This window comes from Chlorocebus sabaeus, chromosome X (genome assembly GCF_047675955.1).
Source record: "Chlorocebus sabaeus isolate Y175 chromosome X, mChlSab1.0.hap1, whole genome shotgun sequence".
Taxonomy (NCBI): Eukaryota; Metazoa; Chordata; class Mammalia; order Primates; family Cercopithecidae; genus Chlorocebus; species Chlorocebus sabaeus.
Genome location: NC_132933.1, coordinates 116,742,499 through 116,767,410, shown reverse-complemented (window position 1 = coordinate 116,767,410; position 24,912 = coordinate 116,742,499). Strand labels below are relative to the sequence as shown.

Genomic DNA, 24,912 nt, shown 5'->3' with positions numbered 1-24,912 from the left:
CAGGCAGAGCAAGTAACATACTGGAAATCCTAGAGGCAAAAAGACAGTATTGCACACCAAAGGATCTTTGGCAATGTAGAATTAAAAAGATGGAAGTGGGGAGTGGCAGGAGACAAGACCAGAAAAACTGAATGGAATGGTCAAATTTGAAGGGCTTTGTAGTCCAGCGTTTTTGTGCGGTATGTCTTAATTCATTGGTAGAATGTGCAATCAATATAATGGGCCATCACCAGTATTTTTAACGAATGACTTAAAAATATCAGAATGAATCTGTGGAGAGAGTGTATGTGTGTGTGTGTGTGTATTCCGGCATTGGAATGTAAAATACATTTTTTACTGAAGATCACAGTCATAAATATGTGATAAAGAGGTGTGAGCCCTTGTAGGAGCTTGGCTTTTATTGTGAAGGCTATGAAGTCTTAGGGGGGTTTTAAGATGAGAGTGTCATGATTAGTTTGTATTTTAGAAAGGTCATGCTAGTGGCAGTGTGCAAAACAGACCAGGGAGTACAAATGTGGAGTGAGAAGCTTGACTAGAAATTACAGTAAAGCAAGAGGACAATGACAAAGGTCTGAGGTAAGGTCAACTGAGAAGACTGACAGAAGTGTGCAAATTGGAGATAGGCTATGGAGGTAGATTTGACTAGATTTGGTGACTGATTGTAGCAAAGGAAGATAAAAGATGGAACAGGGTTATGGGAGAACATCTTAAATTCGGTTTTGATATGTTGGAATGGTTTTACTTTTCGGATTCCTGGTGGAGCTGGCTGGGACTTATTAAATTATTTTGAGTCCCAGAAAGAAATTTGATTTAGATGTACAAGTTGAGCGTTCCTTACTCAAAATACTTGAGATCAGAAGTGTTTTAGATTTCAATTTTGTTTGGATTTTGGAATATTTGCATTATACTTACTAGTTTAGTATCCCTAATCTAAAAATCTGAAATCTGACACGCTCCAATAAGGATTTCCTTTGAGTTTTATATCAGCATTCAAAAAGTTTGGGATTTTGGAGCATTATGGATTTCATATTAGGAATACTCAGCCTGTATAGGGTTGAAGATCATCAGTGTATAAATGGTAGAAGAAACAGAAGTGTTGAGAATAAATTTGAGAAGGAGAGTACAGTGAGAAAGAGTAAGAGAAAAAAAACACTACTATTCATGTTAACTATTCATCAAGTTTAAAAAAGGTCCCAGTCTTAGAAATGTGAGGTGGGGCCTGAGTGAGTTAAAAGAAAACCTTGAAATTATGGTATCAAGGAAGCTAAGGGAGGAGCAATTTAATGCCCAACGTTATAGGATATAGCATAAGATAAGGGCATAGGTGATAGTTGTGGAGTAGTCAGTTATCTGTGGTATCTGATGGGCCTAAAGTGAAAGATTGCATTTATGCCAGAGAGGTATAAAAATGAAAGAGCAATTCCCAAAGAGAATTGAAATTCATCTGAGAACTGAAGTTTAATGGGGAAATATTTATTTCAGCAAAGAAGTGGGATTTTTGTTTTGTTTTGGTTTTGAGATGGGATCTCTTTCTGTCACCCTGATTAGAATGCAGTGGTGTAATCACGGCTCACTGCAGCAGCGACCTCCCAGGCTCCGGCAATTCCCCTACCTCAGCCTCCAGAGTAGCTGGACCTAAAGGTGTGTGCCACAATGCCTGGCTATTTAAATTTGTTGTTGTTGTTGTTGATGATGATGATGTAGAGATAGGGTCTCACTGTGTTGCCTAGGCTTGTCTCGAGCTCCTGGACTCAAGCAATCCTCCCTCCTTGACTCCAGCAATCCTCCCTCCTTGACTGCGCACAGTGCTAGGATTACAGGTGTGAGATCACACCTAGCCAGCAGTGGGTTTTACTGAGATACGTTAGATTGTAAGGAATTGAGGTGTAAGGATGGGGATAAGATTAGCTGTTGGACTTGGGAGATGAGAAGAATTAGAAAATAGTTTCAGAATTTGAGAGCTAGAGGTAACCATACAAATCATTTAAATAATGGGCAATATGAATATGCCATTGAGTTTTTCCGGAGGTCAATTCATGAGATTGTTTTACAACTTTATTGTTTCCTGAAGACAGTGGATTAGACTGCACACATGCCATTCCATTTTGTAGATTCAGATATACAGAAGAACCTGATAACCTCTGTTATGTACATGAAAGGAACTACTCTTAGGCTACTGAGTTTTAATTATAATGTGATTCTATAAAGTTTCTGTTTATTGAAATGTGTAGGAGAAAAACAAAGTGTATAGAATTCTAATTAGAATATGTATGTATGTGCATATTTTATTATCCTGTAGAGTGATTTTGCAAGGTCAACCTGAGATGCTCTTGAGTATCAAAGCTCATGTGGTTGAGCAGATTATTGAATTATTAACCATGAGTAGAGACAGAAGGCTGGAATGCATACATTTTGGTCCTGTTTTCTTCGGATCATCAAAAATTAAACATGCACGTATACACAATAATAGCCCAGAGCCCATAAATTGGGTGGCCATAATACAAGATGATGCCGTGGGAGAAGAAGTGGTAAGTAAATGGTGCGATGGGGATATCAGGTATTATGATTTAAAAGAGATTGTGTTAAATCTACTAATAACCAACAAGCTTTTTAATTATTCAAAATATCTTTTAACATGGGAAGATAGATTTGATTTCATGTGTATCCAATGGCAACCTCAAAAAATTCAGAAATTAAGCTAACATTTATACTGATGTATATCTGAAGTAAACCAGGCAAGTGCTTCTTATAGATCAGTGGCTAATTGAAAGTATTTCTGTTCTCATCAATTGTTTAATCTTTTTTCAAATTTTATGATGTGCCTTGGTCAAATTTATGTGTAAATGTTACTTTAAAGATAGATATTTGTTATTTCCTAGATTCTGGAATTTCAATAATTATTTTGTAATCTCCTCAAAAACTTTTTTTTGTGTTTTGCGTTAATACTCTTTTATATCTGAGTTTGCATTACAGGGTACAGATATTCGACAAAGGACAGATATTGCTTTAAATAATCTCACCTACATAAGAAAAATAAAGAACATAGATACTACTACCATTATCTCCTGTCTTCCTAATGAAGGGACTTTACAACCTTATCAAAAGACTGTAATTACATTTTGTTTCACCCCAAAGTAAGCAAAAATTAATTTCATTGTAATGTTAAGTATTAATGGAAAGTATATTAACCACACTTTAATCAGATTCAGTTTAATACTATAATAGTAAAACTTGCTAGAAGGCACAAATCAGATTTTTCTTGTCATAGTTCTAGATGTTTCTAACATGGTTAGTAATATTTCTAATAATTCTAAATATGGTTCTAAATACTTCATGTAAAGTTAAAAATCTCCCTAGACCTTGTGGAAATGGGGTGGTGGAAGTGCAAGTTTTCAGTTGTTTTGGAGTGTGGCCCCAAATTGTTTGTGCAGTCAAGACCTTGTTGTCCCCACGAATAGTCAGGTGCATGCAGCATGTTGTAGGCCCTTCCAAAGAGGATGCAATGCTTCTGGTAGGGCACAATTACTGCTGACTCTCCTAAGTATTAAAGCATTGGGAGTTATACCTGATGTAAATGACGAGTTGATGGGTGCAGCACACCAACATGGCACAAGTATACATATGTAACAAACCTGCACATTATGCACATGTACCCTACAACTTAAAGTATAATAATAATAAATAAATTAAAAAAAAAAAATAAACCTATAGTACCTTCCAGGAATCAGTCAAACTTGCTTGCTGAAATTCATACAGACTTTTAGTGTACATTTTTCATAATTCCATGAACTATGTTTTGTTATTAAATTTGAAGAACATGCTGTTTTAAATATAGCAATTTCAGTGACACCTTGATAGGTTGCAATATGTGTGAACTGATTCAATTGCAAGAATATTTTCCCTTATTTGTGAGAGGGTAATGTTTTTTTTTTTATTTTTTTTATTTTTATTTTTAAAACTTCTAAAATTTTATTTTTTTTTATTTTTTTTATTTTTTTTATTTTTTTTTTCTTTTTTTTTTTAAATTTATTTATTATTATTAAACTTCAAGTTGTAGGGTACATGTGCACAACGTGCAGGTTTGCTACATATGTATACTTGTGCCATGTTGGTGTGCTGCACCCATCAACTCGTCATTTACATCAGGTATAACTCCCAATGCAATCCCTCCCCCCTCCCCCCTCCCCATGATAGGCCCCGGTGTGTGATGTTCCCCTTCCCGAGTCCAAGTGATCTCATTGTTCAGTTCCCGCCTATGAGTGAGAACATGCGGTGTTTGGTTTTCTGTTCTTGTGATAGTTTGCTGAGAATGATGGTTTCCAGCTGCATCCATGTCCCTACAAAGGACACAAACTCATCCTTTTTTATGGCTGCATAGTATTCCATGGTGTATATGTGCCACATTTTCTTAATCCAATCTGTCACTGATGGACATTTGGGTTGATTCCAAGTCTTTGCTATTGTGAATAGTGCTGCAATAAACATACGTGTGCATGTGTCTTTATAGCAGCATAATTTATAATCCTTTGGGTATATACCCAGTAATGGGATGGCTGGGTCATATGGTACATCTAGTTCTAGATCCTTGAGGAATCGCCATACTGTTTTCCATAATGGTTGAACTAGTTTACACTCCCACCAACAGTGTAAAAGTGTTCCTATTTCTCCACATCCTCTCCAGCACCTGTTGTTTCCTGACTTTTTAATGATCGCCATGCTAACTGGTGTGAGATGGTATCTCATTGTGGTTTTGATTTGCATTTCTCTGATGGCCAGTGATGATGAGCATTTTTTCATGTGTCTGTTGGCTGTATGAATATCTTCTTTTGAGAAGTGTCTGTTCATATCCTTTGCCCACTTTTTGATGGGGTTGTTTGTTTTTTTCTTGTAAATTTGTTTGAGTTCTTTGTAGGTTCTGGATATTAGCCCTTTGTCAGATGAGTAGATTGCAAAAATTTTCTCCCATTCTGTAGGTTGCCTGTTCACTCTGACGGTAGTTTCTTTTGCTGTGCAGAAGCTCTTTAGTTTAATGAGATCCCATTTGTCAATTTTGGCTTTTGCTGCCGTTGCTTTTGGTGTTTTAGACATGAAGTCTTTGCCCATGCCTATGTCCTGAATGGTACTACCTAGGTTTTCCTCTAGGATTTTTATGGTATTAGGTCTAACATTTAAGTCTCTAATCCATCTTGAATTAATTTTCGTATAAGGAGTAAGGAAAGGATCCAGTTTCAGCTTTCTACCTATGGCTAGCCAATTTTCCCAGCACCATTTATTAAATAGGGAATCCTTTCCCCATTTCTTGTTTCTCTCAGGTTTGTCAAAGATCAGATGGCTGTAGATGTGTGGTATTATTTCTGAGGACTCTGTTCTGTTCCATTGGTCTATATCTCTGTTTTGGTACCAGTACCATGCTGTTTTGGTTACTGTAGCCTTGTAGTATAGTTTGAAGTCAGGTAGCGTGATGCCTCCAGCTTTGTTCTTTTGACTTAGGATTGTCTTGGAGATGCGGGCTCTTTTTTGGTTCCATATGAACTTTAAAGCAGTTTTTTCCAATTCTGTGAAGAAGCTCATTGGTAGCTTGATGGGGATGGCATTGAATCTATAAATTACCTTGGGCAGTATGGCCATTTTCACGATATTGATTCTTCCTATCCATGAGCATGGTATGTTCTTCCATTTGTTTGTGTCCTCTTTGATTTCACTGAGCAGTGGTTTGTAGTTCTCCTTGAAGAGGTCCTTTACATCCCTTGTAAGTTGGATTCCTAGGTATTTTATTCTCTTTGAAGCAATTGTGAATGGAAGTTCATTCCTGATTTGGCTCTCTGTTTGACTGTCACTGGTGTATAAGAATGCTTGTGATTTTTGCACATTAATTTTGTATCCTGAGACTTTGCTGAAGTTGCTGATCAGCTTAAGGAGATTTTGGGCTGAGACAATGAGATTTTCTAAATATACAATCATGTCGTCTGCAAACAGGGACAATTTGACTTCTTCTTTTCCTAACTGAATCCCCTTGATTTCTTTCTCTTGCCTGATTGCCCTAGCCAGAACTTCCAACACTATGTTGAATAGGAGTGGTGAGAGAGGGCATCCCTGTCTTGTGCCAGTGTTCAAAGGGAATTTTTCCAGTTTTTGCCCATTCAGTATGATATTGGCTGTGGGTTTGTCATAAATAGCTCTTATTATTTTGAGGTACGTTCCATCAATACCGAATTTATTGAGCGTTTTTAGCATGAAGGGCTGTTGAATTTTGTCAAAAGCCTTTTCTGCATCTATTGAGATAATGATGTGGTTCTTGTCTTTGGTTCTGTTTATATGCTGGATTATGTTTATTGATTTGCGAATGTTGAACCAGCCTTGCATCCCAGGGATGAAGCCCACTTGATCATGGTGGATAAGCTTTTGGATGTGTTGCTGAATCCGGTTTGCCAGTATTTTATTGAGGATTTTTGCATCGATGTTCATCAGGGATATTGGTCTAAAATTCTCTTTTTTTGTTGTGTCTCTGCCAGGCTTTGGTATCAGGATGATGTTGGCCTCATAAAATGAGTTAGGGAGGATTCCCTCTTTTTCTATTGATTGGAATAGTTTCAGAAGGAATGGTACCAGCTCCTCCTTGTACCTCTGGTAGAATTCAGCTGTGAATCCATCTGGTCCTGGACTTTTTTTGGTTGGTAGGCTATTAATTATTGCCTCAATTTCAGAGCCTACTATTGGTCTATTCAGGAATTCAACTTCTTCCTGGTTTAGTCTTGGAAGAGTGTAAGTGTCCAGGAAATTATCCATTTCTTCTAGATTTTCCAGTTTATTTGCGTAGAGGTGTTTATAGTATTCTCTGATGGTAGTTTGTATTTCTGTGGGGTCGGTGGTGATATCCCCTTTATCATTTTTAATTGCGTCGATTTGATTCTTCTCTCTTTTCTTCTTTATTAGTCTTGCTAGTGGTCTGTCAATTTTGTTGATCTTTTCAAAAAACCAACTCCTGGATTCATTGATTTTTTGGAGGGTTTTTTGTGTCTCTATCTCCTTCAGTTCTGCTCTGATCTTAGTTATTTCTTGCCTTCTGCTAGCTTTCGAATGAGTTTGCTCTTGCTTCTCTAGTTCTTTTAATTGTGATGTTAGAGTGTCAATTTTAGATCTTTCCTGCTTTCTCTTGTGGGCATTTAGTGCTATAAATTTCCCTCTACACACTGCTTTAAATGTGTCCCAGAGATTCTGGTATGTTGTATCTTTGTTCTCATTGGTTTCAAAGAACATCTTTATTTCTGCCTTCATTTCGTTATGTACCCAGTAGTCATTCAGGAGCAGGTTGTTCAGTTTCCATGTAGTTGAGCGGTTTTGATTGAGTTTCTTAGTCCTGAGTTCTAGTTTGATTGCACTGTGGTCTGAGAGACAGTTTGTTATAATTTCTGTTCTTGTACATTTGCTGAGGAGTGCTTTACTTCCAATTACGTGGTCAATTTTGGAGTAAGTACGATGTGGTGCTGAGAAGAATGTATATTCTGTTGATTTGGGGTGGAGAGTTCTATAGATGTCTATTAGGTCTGCTTGCTGCAGAGATGAGTTCAATTCCTGGATATCCTTGTTAACTTTCTGTCTCGTTGATCTGTCTAATGTTGACAGTGGAGTGTTGAAGTCTCCCATTATTATTGTATGGGAGTCTAAGTCTCTTTGTAAGTCTCTAAGGACTTGCTTTATGAATCTGGGTGCTCCTGTATTGGGTGCATATATATTTACGATAGTTAGCTCTTCCTGTTGAATTGATCCCTTTACCATTATGTAATGGCCTTCTTTGTCTCTTTTGATCTTTGATGGTTTAAAGTCTGTTTTATCAGAGACTAGTATTGCAACCCCCGCTTTTTTTTGTTCTCCATTTGCTTGGTAAATCTTCCTCCATCCCTTTATTTTGAGCCTATGTATGTCTCTGCGTGTGAGATGGGTCTCCTGAATATAGCAGAGTGATGGGTCTTGACTCTTTATCCAGTTTGCCAGTCTGTGTCTTTTAATTGGAGCATTTAGTCCATTTACATTTAAGGTTAAGATTGTTATGTGTGAACTTGATCCTGCCATTATGATATTAACTGGTTATTTTGCTCGTTAGTTGATGCAGTTTCTTCCTAGCCTTGATGGTCTTTCCATTTTGGCATGTTTTTGCAATGGCTGGTACCGGTTGTTCCTTTCCATGTTTAGTGCTTCCTTCAGGGTCTCTTGTAAGGCAGGCCTAGTGGTGACAAAATCTCTAAGCATTTGCTTATCTGTAAAGGATTTTATTTCTCCTTCACTTATGAAACTTAGTTTGGCTGGATATAAAATTCTGGGTTTAAAATTCTTTTCTTTAAGAATGTTGAGTATTGGCCCCCACTCTCTTCTGGCTTGAAGAGTTTCTGCCGAGAGATCTGCTGTTAGTCTGATGGGCTTCCCTTTGTGGGTAACCCGACCTTTCTCTCTGGCTGCCCTTAAGATTTTTTCCTTCATTTCAACTTTGGTGAATCTGGCAATTATGTGTCTTGGAGTTGCTCTTCTCGAGGAGTATCTTTGTGGCGTTCTCTGTATTTCCTGGATTTGAATGTTGGCCTGCCCTACTAGGTTGGGGAAGTTCTCCTGGATGATATCCTGAAGAGTGTTTTCCAACTTGGTTCCATTTTCCCCCTCACTTTCAGGTACCCCAATCAGACGTAGATTTGGTCTTTTTACATAATCCCATACTTCTTGCAGGCTTTGTTCATTTCTTTTTCTTCTTTTTTCTTTTGGTTTCTCTTCTCGCTTCATTTCATTCATTTGATCCTCAATCGCTGACATTCTTTCTTCCAGTTGATCGAGTCGGTTACTGAAGCTTGTGCATTTGTCACGTATTTCTCGTGCCATGGTTTTCGTCTCTTTCATTTCGTTTGTGAGCTTCTCTGCATTAATTACTCTAGCCATCAATTCTTCCACTTTTTTTTCAAGATTTTTAGTTTCTTTGCGCTGGGTACGTAATTCCTCCTTTAGCTCTGAGAAATTTGATGGACTGAAGCCTTCTTCTCTCATCTCGTCGAAGTCATTCTCCGTCCAGCTTTGATCCGTTGCTGGCGATGAGCTGCGCTCCTTTGCCGGGGGAGATGTGCTCTTATTTTTTGAATTTCCCGCTTTTCTGCCCTGCTTTTTCCCCATCTTTGTGGTTTTATCTGCCTCTGGTCTTTGATGATGGTGATGTACTGATGGGGTTTTGGTGTAGGTGTCCTTCCTGTTTGATAGCTTTCCTTCTAACAGTCAGGATCCTCAGCTGTAGGTTGTAGCTGTAGGAAATTGCTTGAGGTCCACTCCAGACCCTGTTTGCCTGGGTATCAGCAGCAGAGGCTGCAGAAGATAGTATATTTCTGAACAGCGAGTGTACCTGTCTGATTCTTGCTTTGGAAACTTCCTCTCAGGGGTGTACTCCACCCTGTGAGGTGTGGGGTGTCAGACTGCCCCTAGTGGGGGATGTCTCCCAGTTAGGCTACTCAGGGGTCAGGGACCCACTTGAGCAGGGAGTCTGTCCCTTCTCAGATCTCAACCTCCGTGTTGGGAGATCCACTGCTCTCTTCAAAGCTGTCAGACAGAGTCGTTTGCGTCTGCAGAGCTGCTGCGTTTGTTATTGTTTACTGTGCCCTGTCCCCAGAGGTGGAGTCTACAGAGACAGGCAGGTTTCCTTGAGCTGCTGTGAGCTCCACCCAGTTCGAGCTTCCCAGCAGCTTTGTTTACCTACTTAAGCCTCAGCAATGGCGGGCGCCCCTCCCCCAGCCTCGCTGCTGCCTTGCCGGTAGATCACAGACTGCTGTGCTAGCAATGAGGGAGGCTCCGTGGGTGTGGGACCCTCCCGGCCAGGTGTGGGATATGATCTCCTGGTGTGCCGGTTTGCTTAAAGCGCAGTATTGGGGTGGGAGTTACCCAATTTTCCAGGTGTTGTGTGTCTCAGTTCCCCTGGCTAGGAAAAGGGATTCCCTTCCCCCTTGCGCTTTCCAGGTGAGGCAATGCCTCGCCCTGCTTCAGCTCTCGCTGGTCGGGCTGCAGCAGCTGACCAGCACCGATCGTCTGGCACTCCCCAGTGAGATGAACCCAGTACCTCAGTTGAAAATGCAGAAATCACCGGTCTTCTGTGTCGCTCGCGCTGGGAGTTGGAGACTGGAGCTGTTCCTATTCGGCCATCTTGCTCCGCCCCCCGAGAGGGTAATGTTTAATGTACTTCTTTTTTGTGGAACAGGGTTGCCTGTGGAAGATTGAGCTTACTTTAATTTAAAGAGGTTAATAAATCAAGTAATTGTTCTGTATGTAAATCCACAATTGCCTTATTAATGATACTTTCATACAAGTAGTTTCTTTGGTGAATCTATAAGATTCTGTTTAATACACAGTCTTTGAAATGTCAAATATTCTATTCTCTTTCATGGCAGCATATTAACTTGAGAGTCTAGCATAGAATTATAGGTGTATATGTATGATTTGAAGTCTTAGTTAAATGTGTTCTGACCACACTATTTGTATTCATATTTAATATTACGTGTCAGTCTTTTGTAAATGTAGTTGAGTTTGCACTGCTAGAGAGTTGACCTCTAGGTAAGGCAGGTAAAAGTAGCCATTGAGCAGAGCTATGACATAAACCATCTCTGCCTTTGCTCCTATTTCCCTTCTTCCTAGTCTTCCTTTCCTTTTCTCCTCGAACAAAATTTAACTGTTAGCAAATCTTGTTCTCCAAATTACTTGTCCACAACAAGAGCCTGGCTGGCAATATGCACTTAGTACACTGGGGAAGACAAATTTGTAACAAATGTTTTTTATTATGCCCAAGAGTAAGATGGACTATTGTAAAGAATTAATCAGAGTCCTTAGTTAGAGATGAATTTTGCCTGGAAAGAAAATTCTTTGCAGAGAAAGTGGCGTTTGAGCTAGACCTTGATGACTTGGTATATTTAAATTACTCTTGTCTTTGACGATGTTGGCACGAACTCATTTTTTCTGAGCTTTATACTCTGTAGCCTTCTTTTGGCAAATCTCTCTGTGCAGTAAATTTGGATAATGGATCATGGTTGTATTTTCATTCCTTAACATTGATTTGCTTGCATAGATTTAAAGGTTGGATTGATATTCCCTCTTACAAGGTTATAAAGTGTATCACCTTTGCTTTAAAAATAACTCATTGTGATTTTTTTACAGGCTAATGGCTGACGGTAAAAAGGATATTGGACCTTCATACAGGCAGGACTATGCTCTCTTTTTGAGATTTGAGTCCGTAGGAAGTAAAGATGGATTTTTGAGAGATGATGACTATAAAACCATCAAAAGTAAGTATGAAATTAACAAAATTATCAAATGTGTAGTCATTTAAATTGTTTAAAAATTTGAACATCAATATCTATAGAGACAATCTAATAAAATATATAATTATTGAATAAAACAAAGCAAACATATTCAAGAGACTTTAAAGTGTCATCTGTGGCATGTTATGAAGTCAACTTTACAATCATTTACATAATAATTTTCCAGGTTAGAAGTTAGATTACTTTATAATTTTAAAATGATGTTAGATAAACATGATGATCTAGAGTTTAAGGAATAAGAAAAAGAACACCCTGATTTCTTTTCTATGTATGCCTAGGTTTTTTTCTCAGGGATTGGTATGGGGACAAATGACCCATTCCATCTCTATTAATCCTTCAGCTCTCTTAGAACTAAAAATAGGAACGGTCAAAAACAAGATCTAGAGATCTAGTTAGTAGGGTACAAGACAGTGTTGTTGGATATTGATAATTGCACATGTTTTGCAGGCCACATGTCAAGATGCCTTATATGCTTTATATTCTCAGGTTATATTAGGTTGGTTATAGTGAGGAAAAAAATGGAATGGGATTTGGCGTTCAGCTTAGCAAGACAGATCAAAGAGAAAATAGAGAATTAGGAAGGTTATGAATCAAATCCAGGAAAGTGAGCTATACCAAGGAGGGATTAGGTCACCATCCTGGATATTTATGCAAATCAAGTATGTCAGTATAAGTGATAGTGAGCAGGATTTAACTGTATTCCTTGGGCATAAATGGATTGTTCTGTTACTATTTATATTGTGTTTTGTGATATTGAGCTATGTCTGCTGATCCTAGACAGCAATGGAAATTCCGCATTTGTACAAAGTTTACAGGTTAATCGAGTTTTGAATAGCCAGGGATGGAGTTACTAGGTTTGCCTTAAAGGTAATTTAGAGTCTAAGATTGGCTACTAAGAGCGTAAGTGAAAAAATACAAACTCTTTTTCTTTGGTTCTAGTTACACTGCTGTCTCTCTGCAAAATTGTTCTTCTGTTATCATCTTTCTACTTTCCCAAAAACTTCATGTTTATATTTTTGCCCAGCTTCTATTCCATTGTCCATTATTCTAATTCCTATTTTTCATGTGCACTTATATCTGTTGGTCTGTCTCCCATAGTGGCTGAGTGAAAAGCCTCTAATTCTATGAAATTCAGCTTTCAGCTTATATTAGGTCTGCACATGGGAAGCTGATTGTGTTGGAGTAAGACACACAACGTTGTTGAGAGGTTTCACTTTGTATCTATAATCACTAATCCCAAGTGAGTTCTTTAAGCTGTTTGACATTCCTATTGCATTCACCCATTCATTCACTCTTACACAATCTGAGATGAATATCACACACCTTTTATTCTCTCCTCAAGATTCCACTCTTTCCTCCTTCATCTTCGCTCATAAGCTTGAACATAGAGTGGCCTAGTAGACATTTCCATAAGAATATCTACTAGGTATCTCAACTTAACATGTCCCAAGTAGAACTCCTGATTTTTTCATAGCCAGCTCCTCCTTCAGTCTCTTGTTTCAAGAAATGTCAATTCCATCATTTCTGTTCCTAAGGCAAAAAACTTAGAGTCGTCCTTTATCACTTCTTCATTTCCCTATTCTGTGTCCAATGTATCAGCAAATCTTAAGTCTACTCTCAGGAAGGGGAACATCACACACCGGGGCCTGTTGTGGGGTGGGGGCAGGGGGGAGAGATAGCATTAGGAGATATATATACCTAATGTAAATGACAAGTTAATGGGTGCAGCACACCAACATGGCACATGTACACATATGTAACAAACCTGCACGTTGTGCACACTTACCCTAGAACTTAAAGTATAATAAAAAAGAAAATATATATCTCTCTCTAAAATCTGACAATTTTCACCATTTTTCTACTCTTCTCTTCCAGCCATTGGTTCTTTAAAGATGTTTGAACATGACAGACAAGTTCCTGCCTTAGCGTATTTGTGCTTGCTGTTCTGTCTGCCTGGAATAAACTTTTCCTAGATTTTTACATATTTTTTTCCAGACTCCCTTTATATCTTGGCTCTCCCTATCAGAGAGGCCTTTTTGGACATCTCTACATAAAACAGAATCTCCAAGACTTTGTGCTCTGTCTCAACCTGTCTTACCTTTACCCATAATACTTATCTTCTATGAAATGCTGTGTAAACATATTTGGTTGATTATCGTTATTTGACTGATTATCGTTAATGTCACCTCACTAGAATGTAAAGTCCGTAACAGCAGGAATGTTGTCTCTTTTATTCACTGCTGTATCCACAAGGCATGACACAGAGAAGACAATCAATAATTGTGTTGAATGAAAAGACTGAATGAGCTATCTAATTCGCATTAGGTCTTTCAGACAACAAATAAACTAAGCAAATATATTCTGGCTTCCCCAAACACTTTATATTCAAGAGCTATTATTGCTTTTACAGGTGAACGATTTCAGAAAATGGAACTAGCACTGACAGGCACAGGACTTCCTGTTTTACTACAGTTTGATCCAGGACCAGTTCTTAATTTTAAACCTTGTTTCATGGGTGAACGTTCAGAAATTCAGTGTATCATAAAAAATCAATGTGAATTACTTCCTCTGACGTACCACTTTGAAAAAACTGCAAATTTTAAAATAGATCCTGAAAAGGGCGAGATTAATGCAGGGGGTATGGTGGTAAGATAATTTTTCTTTGCTTTTACATGGCAGCTAACATTTTAAGGTATGCTAAAATGCTATGCAGATGATTAGAAACAACATGTGTTCTACCAGTGTTTATAAATTGTTTCTCTCCTGTGGCCTAGTTATGAAGATTTTTGTGTTGGTACTCATACAGAATCCATAATGATTTAAGTCCCTGTCATGTGCCAGCGAAAGCATTTGGCACTAGGGAATTTAAAGAAATGCAAAACACAGTTACTTCCTCTAAAATATTAGACATATACACAGGTAGGTATGGCTTAAGGAGAATATAAAATATCTTAAAGTGGTAACAACGTGATATAGAAACTCAAATAACAGAATGTTTACTTCTAACCAGATAGAAAGGTCTTCATAGGAGAGTAATGTATGAGCCAGACATTGAAGGTTGAGTAGAATTTTGAAATTTGAAACTGGTGATATGTACTAGGCCTAGAACTTGTACTGCTGGTACAAAGCAGAAAAAGAGAACACGAAGCCCTAGGTCAGCTTCTGGTTGTCAGGAGCTGTTTTTCTTTTAATTGCTGCACAAATAACTCTTTCCCATATCCTCTAAACCATGGGTTAAAAGACGATGGTCCACAGGTCAAATATGGCCTGATGCCTGTTTTGGTAATTAGTGTTTTTGGAATATAGCCATTCTTATTTGTTCACCTGTTGTCTAATGCTATTTTCATACAAAAAGACAGAGTTGGCCGGGCACGGTGGCTCACACCTGTAATCCCAGTCCTTTGGAGGCCGAGGCAGGTGGATCACAAGGTCAAGAGATCGAGGCCAACCTGGCCAACACTGTGAAACCCCGTCTCTACTAAAAATATGAAAATTAGCTGGGCGTGGTGGTGTGTGCCTCTAGTCCCAGATACTCAGGAGGCTGAGGCAGGAGAATCACTTGAACCCAGGAGGCGGAGGTTGCAGTGAGCTGAGATCACACCACTGCACTCCAGCACTCCAGTCTCATAACAGAGCGAGACTCCGTCTCCAAAAAAAAAAAAAAAAAAAAAAAAAAAAAGACAGACTTGAGTGGTTGTGAGAAGACTTATGCCCCATGAAACCTAAAGCATTCACTGTCTGGCAATTTACAGAAAAAGTTTGCTGAACCCTGCCTTAAATATAGCAAACATGAGTACTTTCAGTTTCTCCTCAGTTTCTTATGTTATCATCTTTCTTCCACCACAGTGATGCAGTTCATAAAGTTATCGAAGGAAGCTTTCTCCCAATTGCAATTAAGAACTATTGTATGCATGTTTATATACATACAGCTCCTATTTATATCTCTTACTGCTTCATTAGTATGACTCTCTCTCTCCAAATTTGGATAGATGTTATCAGTTTTCATAGAATAGCAACAAATATTAACCAGTTTATACTAAACGTTTTCTTTTTAACTGCTTCCTAGATTTCCTGTAGTCCAAGTCTCTTAAACCTACCGACTCGATTATTTTTCTCCAGTAACATATGCATCTTTCAAAACTTATCTAATAGCTAACTCCCCAATATTATTTTTAACCCTCTACATGTATGAATTTTTCCAACACTAATAATTTTCAAATTAGTAAAAATGTGAATGTAAGAAGTATAGTAGACACTGGAGAACTGTGGCCTGCACAGACTGGTCAAATGGCCTTTGACTATTTAGAAGTGTGATAAGATTATTCTTTTTAAATAACAACTTTATTGATATGTATTTCACATACTGTAAAATTCACACATTATAGTATACAATTCAGTGATCTTAATATGTTCAGGGAGTACACACATTAGCACTAATTCCACAACGTTCTCTTCACCCCAAAAAGAAACCCCATGTCCATTAACAGTCATTCCCCTTCTCGTTCATCAGCCTCTGGCAAGTATTAATCTATTCTGTCAGTAGGTTTTCCAGTTTGGGTCATTTTCTCTAAATATTATGTTTATATAAGGCATTTTGTGTATGGTTTATTTCATTTAGCATAATATTTTCAAGGTTCATGCACATTGTAATATGTATTAATGCTTCATTTTTATAGCCAAATTATATTTTTTATATGGATATACCACCTTTTGTTTATCCGGTCATCAGCTGAGGGACATTTGGGTGGTTTCCACTTTTTGGCTATAATGAATAATGCTGCTATAAACATTCATATACAACGTTTTGTGTGGACAGATTTCTTAATATTGTTGAAATACACCTAAGAGTGGAATTGTTGGGGTCATATAAAAACTCTATGTTGAACTTTTGAAGAAACTGTCATACTATTTTCCAAAGTGACTGTACCATTTTATATTCCCACCAGCAATCAATGAACATTCCAATTTACCCATACCCTCCACCATACTTGTTAATGTACTTCTTTTTTTTATTATAGCCATCCCAATGGGTACAAAGTGGCATGTCCTTATGGTTTTCATTTAAATGTCCCCAGTAACTAATGATGACAAATGTATTTTCATGTACTTATTGTCCATTTGTATATTTTCTTTGGAGAAATATTTATGCATATCTATGATAGGCAGAATAATGACCCCCTAAAATATCTCTATCCTGATCTCTAGAAATTATGAACATGTGATGTTCTATGGCAAAGCAGAATTCAGGTTTCACTTGAAATTAAGACTTTTAATCAACCCACCTTAAAATAGGAAAATTAACCTGGATTATCCAGGTGAACTCTATATACTCTTAGGTTCCTTAAAAGTGGAAATGGAGGACAGAAAATATATCAGTGTCAAAGTGATGGAAGACTTTACTGTCCGTTGATTTCTGGCTGTGAAGGTGGAAGGGGGTGGGGTGCATAAGTTGAGGAATGGGATGGCTTCTGGAATCTGGAAAAGGCAAGAAAGCAGATTTTCTGCTAGAGCTTCCAGAAATAAACAATCCTACTGACACCTTGATTTTCATCCTGTATTAGGCTTCTGACAAGTGTAAGATAAGAAATTGGAGTTATTTTAGTCAACAAGTGTTTTGGTAATTTTTTATTGCCAAAATAGAAAACTAATAGAATATATTTTACTATTTTTTAATTGGGCTGTCTTTTTGTTATGGAATTGCAAGAGTTCTTTATATATTCTCAATATAAGTCCTTTGACAGATACAGAAATCACAAATATTGTATTCCATCCTGTGAATTGTCTTCCCACTTTCTTGATAGTTACCTTTGAAGGATAAAAGTAATACTTTTGATTAAGTTCAATTTATCTATTTTTTTCTTTTGTCTCTTGTGCATTTAGTATCATATCTAAGTAGTCATATACTGTCTGAGGTCATTAAATTTTGTTCCCATGTTTTTCTGTAAGAATTTTAGTTCAAACTTTTAAATCTATTTGTTGGCCGGGCACGGTGATTCATGCCTGTAATCCCCACACTTCGGGAGGCCGAGGCAGGCATATCACAAGGTCAGGAGTTCGAGACCAGCCTGACCAACATGGTGAAACCCCGTCTCTACTAAAAATACATAGCTGGGCATGGTGGCATGTGCCTGTAATCCCAGCTGCTCAGGAGCCTAAGGCAGGAGAATCACTTGAACCTGGGAGGCGGAGGTTGCAGTGAGCCAAGATCGCACCACTGCACTCCAGCCTAGGTGACAGAGTGAGACTCTGTCTCAAAAAAAAATAAATAAATAAAAATAAAAAAATTCTGTTTGTTATTTTTTGTAAATGGCATGATTTAGAGTTTGAAATGTATTCTTTTTCATAGAGATGTCAAGTTATCACAGAATATTGTCACATATATAACAATTGAATGTGAATGTAAGGATTTCTAGACTAAAAATTCTATTTTGCATATCTGTATTTATCCTGTGTCAGTACTACAATGTACTTTTTTATTTTTTGAGACAAGGTACTTCACCATGTTGGCCAGGCTGGTCTCGAGCTTCTGACCTTAAGTGATCCGTCCGCCTCAGCCTCCCAAAGTGCTGGGATTGCAGGTGTGAGCCACTGCACCAGGCCTGTAATTACTGCAGCTTTATAGTACTTTTTGAATTTGGGAAATATGAGCCTTCTACATTTTTTCCTTTCAAAGAACATTTTTGCCTAATGTGAGATGCTTCCAAATACATATGAACTTTAACATTAGCTTGCTAATTTCTGCAAAGAAAGAAAGAAAGAAAAAAGACAGCTGGAATTTTGAAAAAGAATTTTGTTGAATTTGTAAATCTGTTTAGGGAATATTGCCATTTTAACAATATTAAATCCTGTGGTCCGGAAGATTGTATGTCTTTACACTTATTTATGTCTTCTTTAATGCCTTTTAATAATGTTTGTAGTATTCAATGTACGTCTTGCAATTATTTAAAAAATTTACTTTTAAATATTTTTTTATTATTTGATGCTATGTAAATGAAATAGAGTTCTTAGTTTTATTTCTGGATTATTCATTGCTAGTGTATATAAACACAGTTGTTTTCTGCATATTGACCTTGTATTCTGCAAATTTGCTGAACTCATTTATCAGTTCTGGTAGTTTTTTGGTGGATTCTTTGGGATACAAGATCATGTCACCTGTGAATGGAGGTCATTTTACATCTTTCTTTCTAATCTGGATTCATTTTGTTTGCTTATTTTCTTACCTACTTGTCCTAGCTAGGACCTCTAGTACAATATTAAATAGCAATGGCAAAAGGGGTATCTTGTCTTGTTCCTGATCTAAGGGGAAAGCATTTAGTCTCTTATCAAGTTTGATGTTAGCTGTAAGGTTTTCATTGACTGCGTTTATAAACTTGAGGGAGTTCCCTTCTATTCCTAGTTTGTTGCATGTTTCTATTATGGAAGTGTATTTTATCAACTACTATTTCTGGGTCTATTAAAATGATAATGTGGTTTTGTCCTTTATTCTATTAAGACTGTGCATTACATTGACATATTGATGTTAAACTTGAAATCATACTTGTACATAGTATATAATCTTTTCTACATTTTGCTGGTTTCTGTTTGATAGTATTTATTTGAGGATTTTTGCATATATATTCATAAGGGACATATGAATGCAGATTTTTAACAAATGTTTTTGATTTTGGCATCAGAATGAAACTGGTGCCACAGAATGAACTGAGAAGTACACTCTTTTAAATATTTTATAAATGCTTGTGAAGGATTGGCACTAATTCTTCTTTAAATGATTGGTGGAATTTACCACCAAAGCCATTTTGTCCTGGGATTTTCTTTGTCAGAAATTTTTTGGCTATTAATTCAATCCCTTTATTTGTTGTGGGACTATTCATATTATCAATTTTTTCTTGGGTCAGTTTCGGTAGTTTATGTGTTTCTGTTTATAAGAATTTGCCCACGTCATTTAGGTTATCTGATTAGTTGGTATTCCGTTGTTGATTATATAACCTTATACCCCTTTTAACTGATGTAAAGTTGGGAGTGATGTCCTCTCTTTTATTCCTGATTTTAGCAAAGTCAGTCATCTCTTTTTTTGCTTATTAAGTCTAGTTAAATTATTTTCAGTGTTGTTAATCATTTCAAAGACATAGTTTCAGGACTGTTGATTTTTTTCCTAACATTTTCTATTCTCTTTATTATTTATTACTGCTGTTGTGTTTATTATTCCTTTCCTTACTCACTTTGAACTTACTTTGTTCTTTTTGTTTTAATTTCCTAAGGTGGATGTTTAGAATATTGATTAAAGGCCTTTTAAAAAAATACATTTGTTTATAACCATAAATTTCTGTCTCGTCACTGCTTTTTCTGCATTTCATATGTTTTGGTATGTTGTGTTTTAGTTTTTCTTCATCTCAAAATAATGTTGAAATCCCTTTGTGGTTTTGTTCTTTGATCTATTGGTTATTACGTGTATTGCTTAATTTCCAAAATGTGTGAATTTTTCACATTTTCTTCTCTTATTGATTTTAATTTCATTGCATTTGGTTGGAAAACATACTGCACAGATTTCAATCATTTTAAATTATTGAGGCTTATTTCATAGACTAACATAGTCTATATTTAAAATGTTTCATTTAAAGTGCAAATGTGTGCGTTGGAAAAATGTGCATTCTACTGTAGTTGGGAAAAATATTCTACAGCTATATTTTGGGTCTAATTGGTTTACGATGTTTTTCGGTTCTCTGTTCTTTGTTGATCATGTGCTTTGTTTTTCCAATCTTTATTGGAAGTGGCATATAAGAGTCTCCCATTATTATAGTTGAATTGCCTATTTCTCCCTTCACTTTTGTCAGTTTTTTCATGTTATTAGGTGCATATATGGTTATAATACTCATTCCTGATGTCTTGACCCTTTTATCATTATAAAATGCTCTTTTTTCAATGTAAAACTTTTTCTATCAATATCTATTTTGTCTTATATTAGTATAGGTGCCCTGCTCTCTTTCGATATTGTTTGCATATGACATATCATTTTGCTATCCTTTCACTGTCAACCTATTTGTATCTTTGTATACAATGTGTACCTTTTGTGGGAATTATATAGATTATGTGTTTTTGTCTACCTCACCAATCTCTGCTTTTTGACTGCACAATTTAATCCATTTATGTGTATTCATTTATCTATTGATGAACACTTAGTTTGATTGCATATTTTGGCTATAGAATGATGCTGCAATTAACATGAGAGTGAAGATATCTCTTCAACATGCTGATTTCATTCCCTTTTCTATAAATACAATGTGGTATGTGTGTGTGTACGTGTGTGTGTGTGTGTGTATGAATACTATACAGCCTTAAAAAGTAAGGAAATCTTGTCATTTGCAAAACATGGATGAACTTGGAGGATGTTATGCTAAGTGAAATAAGACATACTCAGAAAGACAAATACTGCATGGCTGCACTTATATGTGGAATCAGAGTTGAACTCATAGAAGCAGAGAGTAGAATTCTGGTTGCCAGGGGCAGTGGATGGTGAATAAGGAGATGTCAATCACAGGATACAAAATTCCAGTTAGACAGAATGAATAAGTTCTGGGAGTCTATTGTACAGAATGGTGACTATGGTTAATAAGAGGGTATACATATTTTCAACACAAAACAGTAAGGGTATATTATTTAACTTTACTTAATTGTTTCAAAATTATATATTAAATACTATATATTTACTATATGTCTACAAACAATTTTTATTTATTAATTATACCTTAATACAGCTGACGGAAAGAAATGTAAAGAAAATCTGTTTACTTTATTCAAAAATTTTAATTTGTATTTCAAATTCTGTGGTACATGTGCAGGATGTGCAGGTTTATTACATAGGTAAATGTGTGCCAATCCATTTATATGTAATGTAACTACTAGTAACATAGGATTTGCATTTGCTATTTTTCTATTTGTTTTCTATAATTACATATCCTCCTAGTTTTCTATGATTTCATGACTGCTTTATTTTGTTCTAAATAGATACTTTGTAATATACCATTTTAATTTCATCATTATTTTATGAAACGTTAAAAACATTTAATTTTCTTAGTGGCTGCCCTTTGGGTTACATTTAACATCTTTTACATAAAACAGTCTCATTCACATTAATGCCAACTTAGTTTGTATAGTATACAAAAACTTTGCTCAAATAAAATTATGGTTCTTGTCTCCTCTTTGTGCTATACTTGTCATACAAATTATATGTGCTTATTCTTTAAAAGCTTATCCATACTCTAATACTTATTTCTGTATGCATTGCTTTTTAAATTAGATAGGAGCAGGAAGGCATTGCAAACAAAAGTACATTTATACTTTTATATTTATCTATGTAGGTAGTTACATTTGCCTGTGCTCTTAATTTCCTTGTCTGAATTTGAGTTACTATCCAGGGTCCTTTTACTTCATTGTGAAGAATTCCCTTTATATTTTTGTGATGCAAATCTACTAATGATACATTCTTTTCATTTATATTTATCTGGAAATGTCTTAATTTATACTTCAGTTTTGAATGATAGTTTTGCTAGTTATAGAATTTTGCATGTACAGTCTTTTTCCTTCAATATTTGAACACGCCTCCCCACTGCCTTTTTGTCTTCAATGTTTCCAATGAGAAGTTAGCTGTTCATCTCTAAAGAATCCTTCTCATGTGATGATTACCTTTCTTCTTGCAGTTTTTCAAGATTCTCTGTCATTGATTTATGATAGTTTGACTTTGTTGTGTTTAGGTGTGGATCTATTTGATTTACCCTGCTTGGGTTTTGTTGAGTTTCTTTGATATGTAGATTGTCTTTCATCAAGTTTTTGAACTTTTCATCTATTATTTCTTCAAATATTTTTTCTGACCTTTTCTTTCTCTCTTCTCCTTTTTAGGCTCCCATCATACATATGTGACTATGCTTGATGGTGTCCCCAAAGTCTCTGAGACTCTGTTCTTTCTTCTTCATCCTTATGTGTCTCTTTAGTGTGAATAATTTCAAATGTCTTGTCTTCAATTTCATTGGTTAGTTTTTCTGCTAGTTCAAATCTGCTATTGAGTCCCTTAAGTAAATTTAAAATTTTAGTTACATTACTCTTCAATTCCAGAACATTTATTTGTTCTTTTTTATAATTTCCACACTTTATTGAAATTGTGTATTTTGTGAGACATTGTTCACATACTTCCTTTAATTCTTTTGACCTGTTTCCCTTCAGTTCTTTGAAAATATTTACAATAGTTAACTTATCATGTTTATCTAATAAGTTCACCATTTGGATTTCCATAGGGACATTATCTGTGAACTATAGCTTTCCTAGGTATTGGCCATACTTTCCTAATTATTTGAGTGTCTCCTATTTTTTTTCATGTTGAAAACTGGACATTTTAAATAATATAATTTGGCAACTATGGAAATCAGCATTGCAGTATTTATTGTTGCTTTTTTGTTGTTGTTTTGTTTATTTAGTGATTCTCTAGACTAATTCTGTGAAAGCTTTTTCTTTATTGTGTGCAGTCAATAAAGTCTCTACTCAGTTAATTTAGTGTTCAGCTAATGATTGGATAAAGGTTCCCTTAAATTCCTTGAGTCAATAAGTCTCACAGCCTCTATCAAGAGCCTCTGTATAAGTTAGTATGTTGGGGCATGTCTTCAATATTCTGTCAACTAGTTTACAACTCTTTCTAGTCTTTAATTCCTCCTTGTAAAGAGCCTCAAATTCAGCCACAGATGAGACATGAGAACTTTCTTAAATCTTTTCTGGGAATATACACACTCCTGCAGATGTGTGTTGCAATCTAGGTTCCCAGGAAAATTTCAGAACTTTTTCAAATACCATCTGAATAACTTGTTCTCAAGTGATTTTTAAATTTTTCTATTTGTACATTTATTTATGAATAGCCTTCTTTTAGCCTTAAATGGTAATGCCACCTCAAGTTACTGAGATGTTAAAAAATTGCTGCATATATGCATACACAGAGTAATATATATTTGACAGAACCCCGGAGAGAGAATTGTGCACACAGAGTGAACTCTGAATCATGAGAGACAAAACAAATATGTACATCTCTCTGGTAGTAAGGTGTTTGGAGTGTTCCAAACTCATTATTTTCCCTCTTTTGGCTACTAGGCTAATGGTTTTCACAGCTACCACAGTTGCAAGGCTGTTGTTTTTCAAGGAGACCACAAAGCTGAATCTTAAACAATGGGATTACATCAAGTAAAAATGGCACAGTCTTCTATTCCTTCAGAGATTCAACCTTTTTTCTTTAAGTAAATACTCTTTGGATTTTTGTAAGCCTTTAGGTAATCTTCAAATATCGGAAAGGACTACATTTTGACAATTTTTATTGCCAGTGTTCTCTTTCCTCTTCTGGAGAAGTAGGTTTTTGGAAGTCCTTAATCTGCCATTCTGAATTTGCTTTGGTACTATGTTTACTTTTTCTTAAATAATTTTCCAGTAATGACTATTTCAAAAGTTTGTCAATGTGGTATATTTCTGAAGTACTTTCATATTACCATTATGAACTAGCTTTCCTTGAAATTTTATTAACTGTTTTTTTTTTAGATTTGCTTTTAACATTTTTCCTACCAATTTATTATTGGTTACTTTTCATCTTTTTTTTTTTAGGATGTGATGTGTTCATTTGTTCCACATCAACTTGGAGTCTTCAAAGTGAAGCAGAAGTTAGAGATTATTGGTTTAGTGGCAGAAAAAGATTTGCAGTCTTTATCGATAAAACCTTTCTATCACATATATTTAAATTTCAACAGCATCTGCAAAGCTTCGACCAAGAAAGTTGTGATGAAATTTGATGCTGGTATGCTATTGTGTAATGCCCACCTGGCTTTGTTGTTATTGTTGTTAAGATTATTTTAATATACTAATTGCTTATTACACACGCACATATATGTGAAGGAAGTGCTGTTAGCATTTCCCAATGACCGAACTGCAACTATCAGGTCTAAAGACATATATATAAAATATATATAACATATATAACATATGTATTATGTATGCAATTATATTACATATGTAATATATATGTAATGTATACATGTTTCACATGTAATATAATATATTACATATATACATATATTACATATATTATACATATATAACATTTACATATTTTATATATAATATATGTATTACATACATTATATATTATATATTATGTATGTAATACATATATACTATATATGATATGTATGTTATATATGTATTACATATATGTATGTTATGTATGTATTATATAATATATGTATTACATATGTTATATATGTAATACATACATAACATACATATATAACATATATGTATTACATATGTTATATATCATATATTACATATATGTATCACATATATAATATATAATTACATATAATATTACACATATAATCTATATTACATATAATATATATTATAAACTATATTATTATATATAATATGTAATACATATATAATATAACATATATGTAATATATACATAATATGATCTGACCCAGGAGTTCTCATCTTTTAACATGCATCAAAATCACCTAAAAGGCCTGTTAAAACACGTATCAATGCCTTACATCCC

At 35.6% G+C, this 24,912-nt stretch overlaps 1 protein-coding gene across 1 annotated transcript in view; it reads left to right on the top strand.

The window, feature by feature from the left end:
• CFAP47 (cilia and flagella associated protein 47) overlaps window positions 1–24,912 on the top strand; it is a 434,895-nt gene that overhangs the window by 26,268 nt on the left and 383,715 nt on the right. The window contains exons 5-9 of the mRNA XM_073013816.1: window positions 2,300–2,528; window positions 2,974–3,134; window positions 11,170–11,297; window positions 13,744–13,979; window positions 23,961–24,150. Coding sequence (XP_072869917.1) covers window positions 2,300–2,528; window positions 2,974–3,134; window positions 11,170–11,297; window positions 13,744–13,979; window positions 23,961–24,150 — 944 coding nt within the window. The remainder of the gene's footprint in view (window positions 1–2,299; window positions 2,529–2,973; window positions 3,135–11,169; window positions 11,298–13,743; window positions 13,980–23,960; window positions 24,151–24,912) is intronic.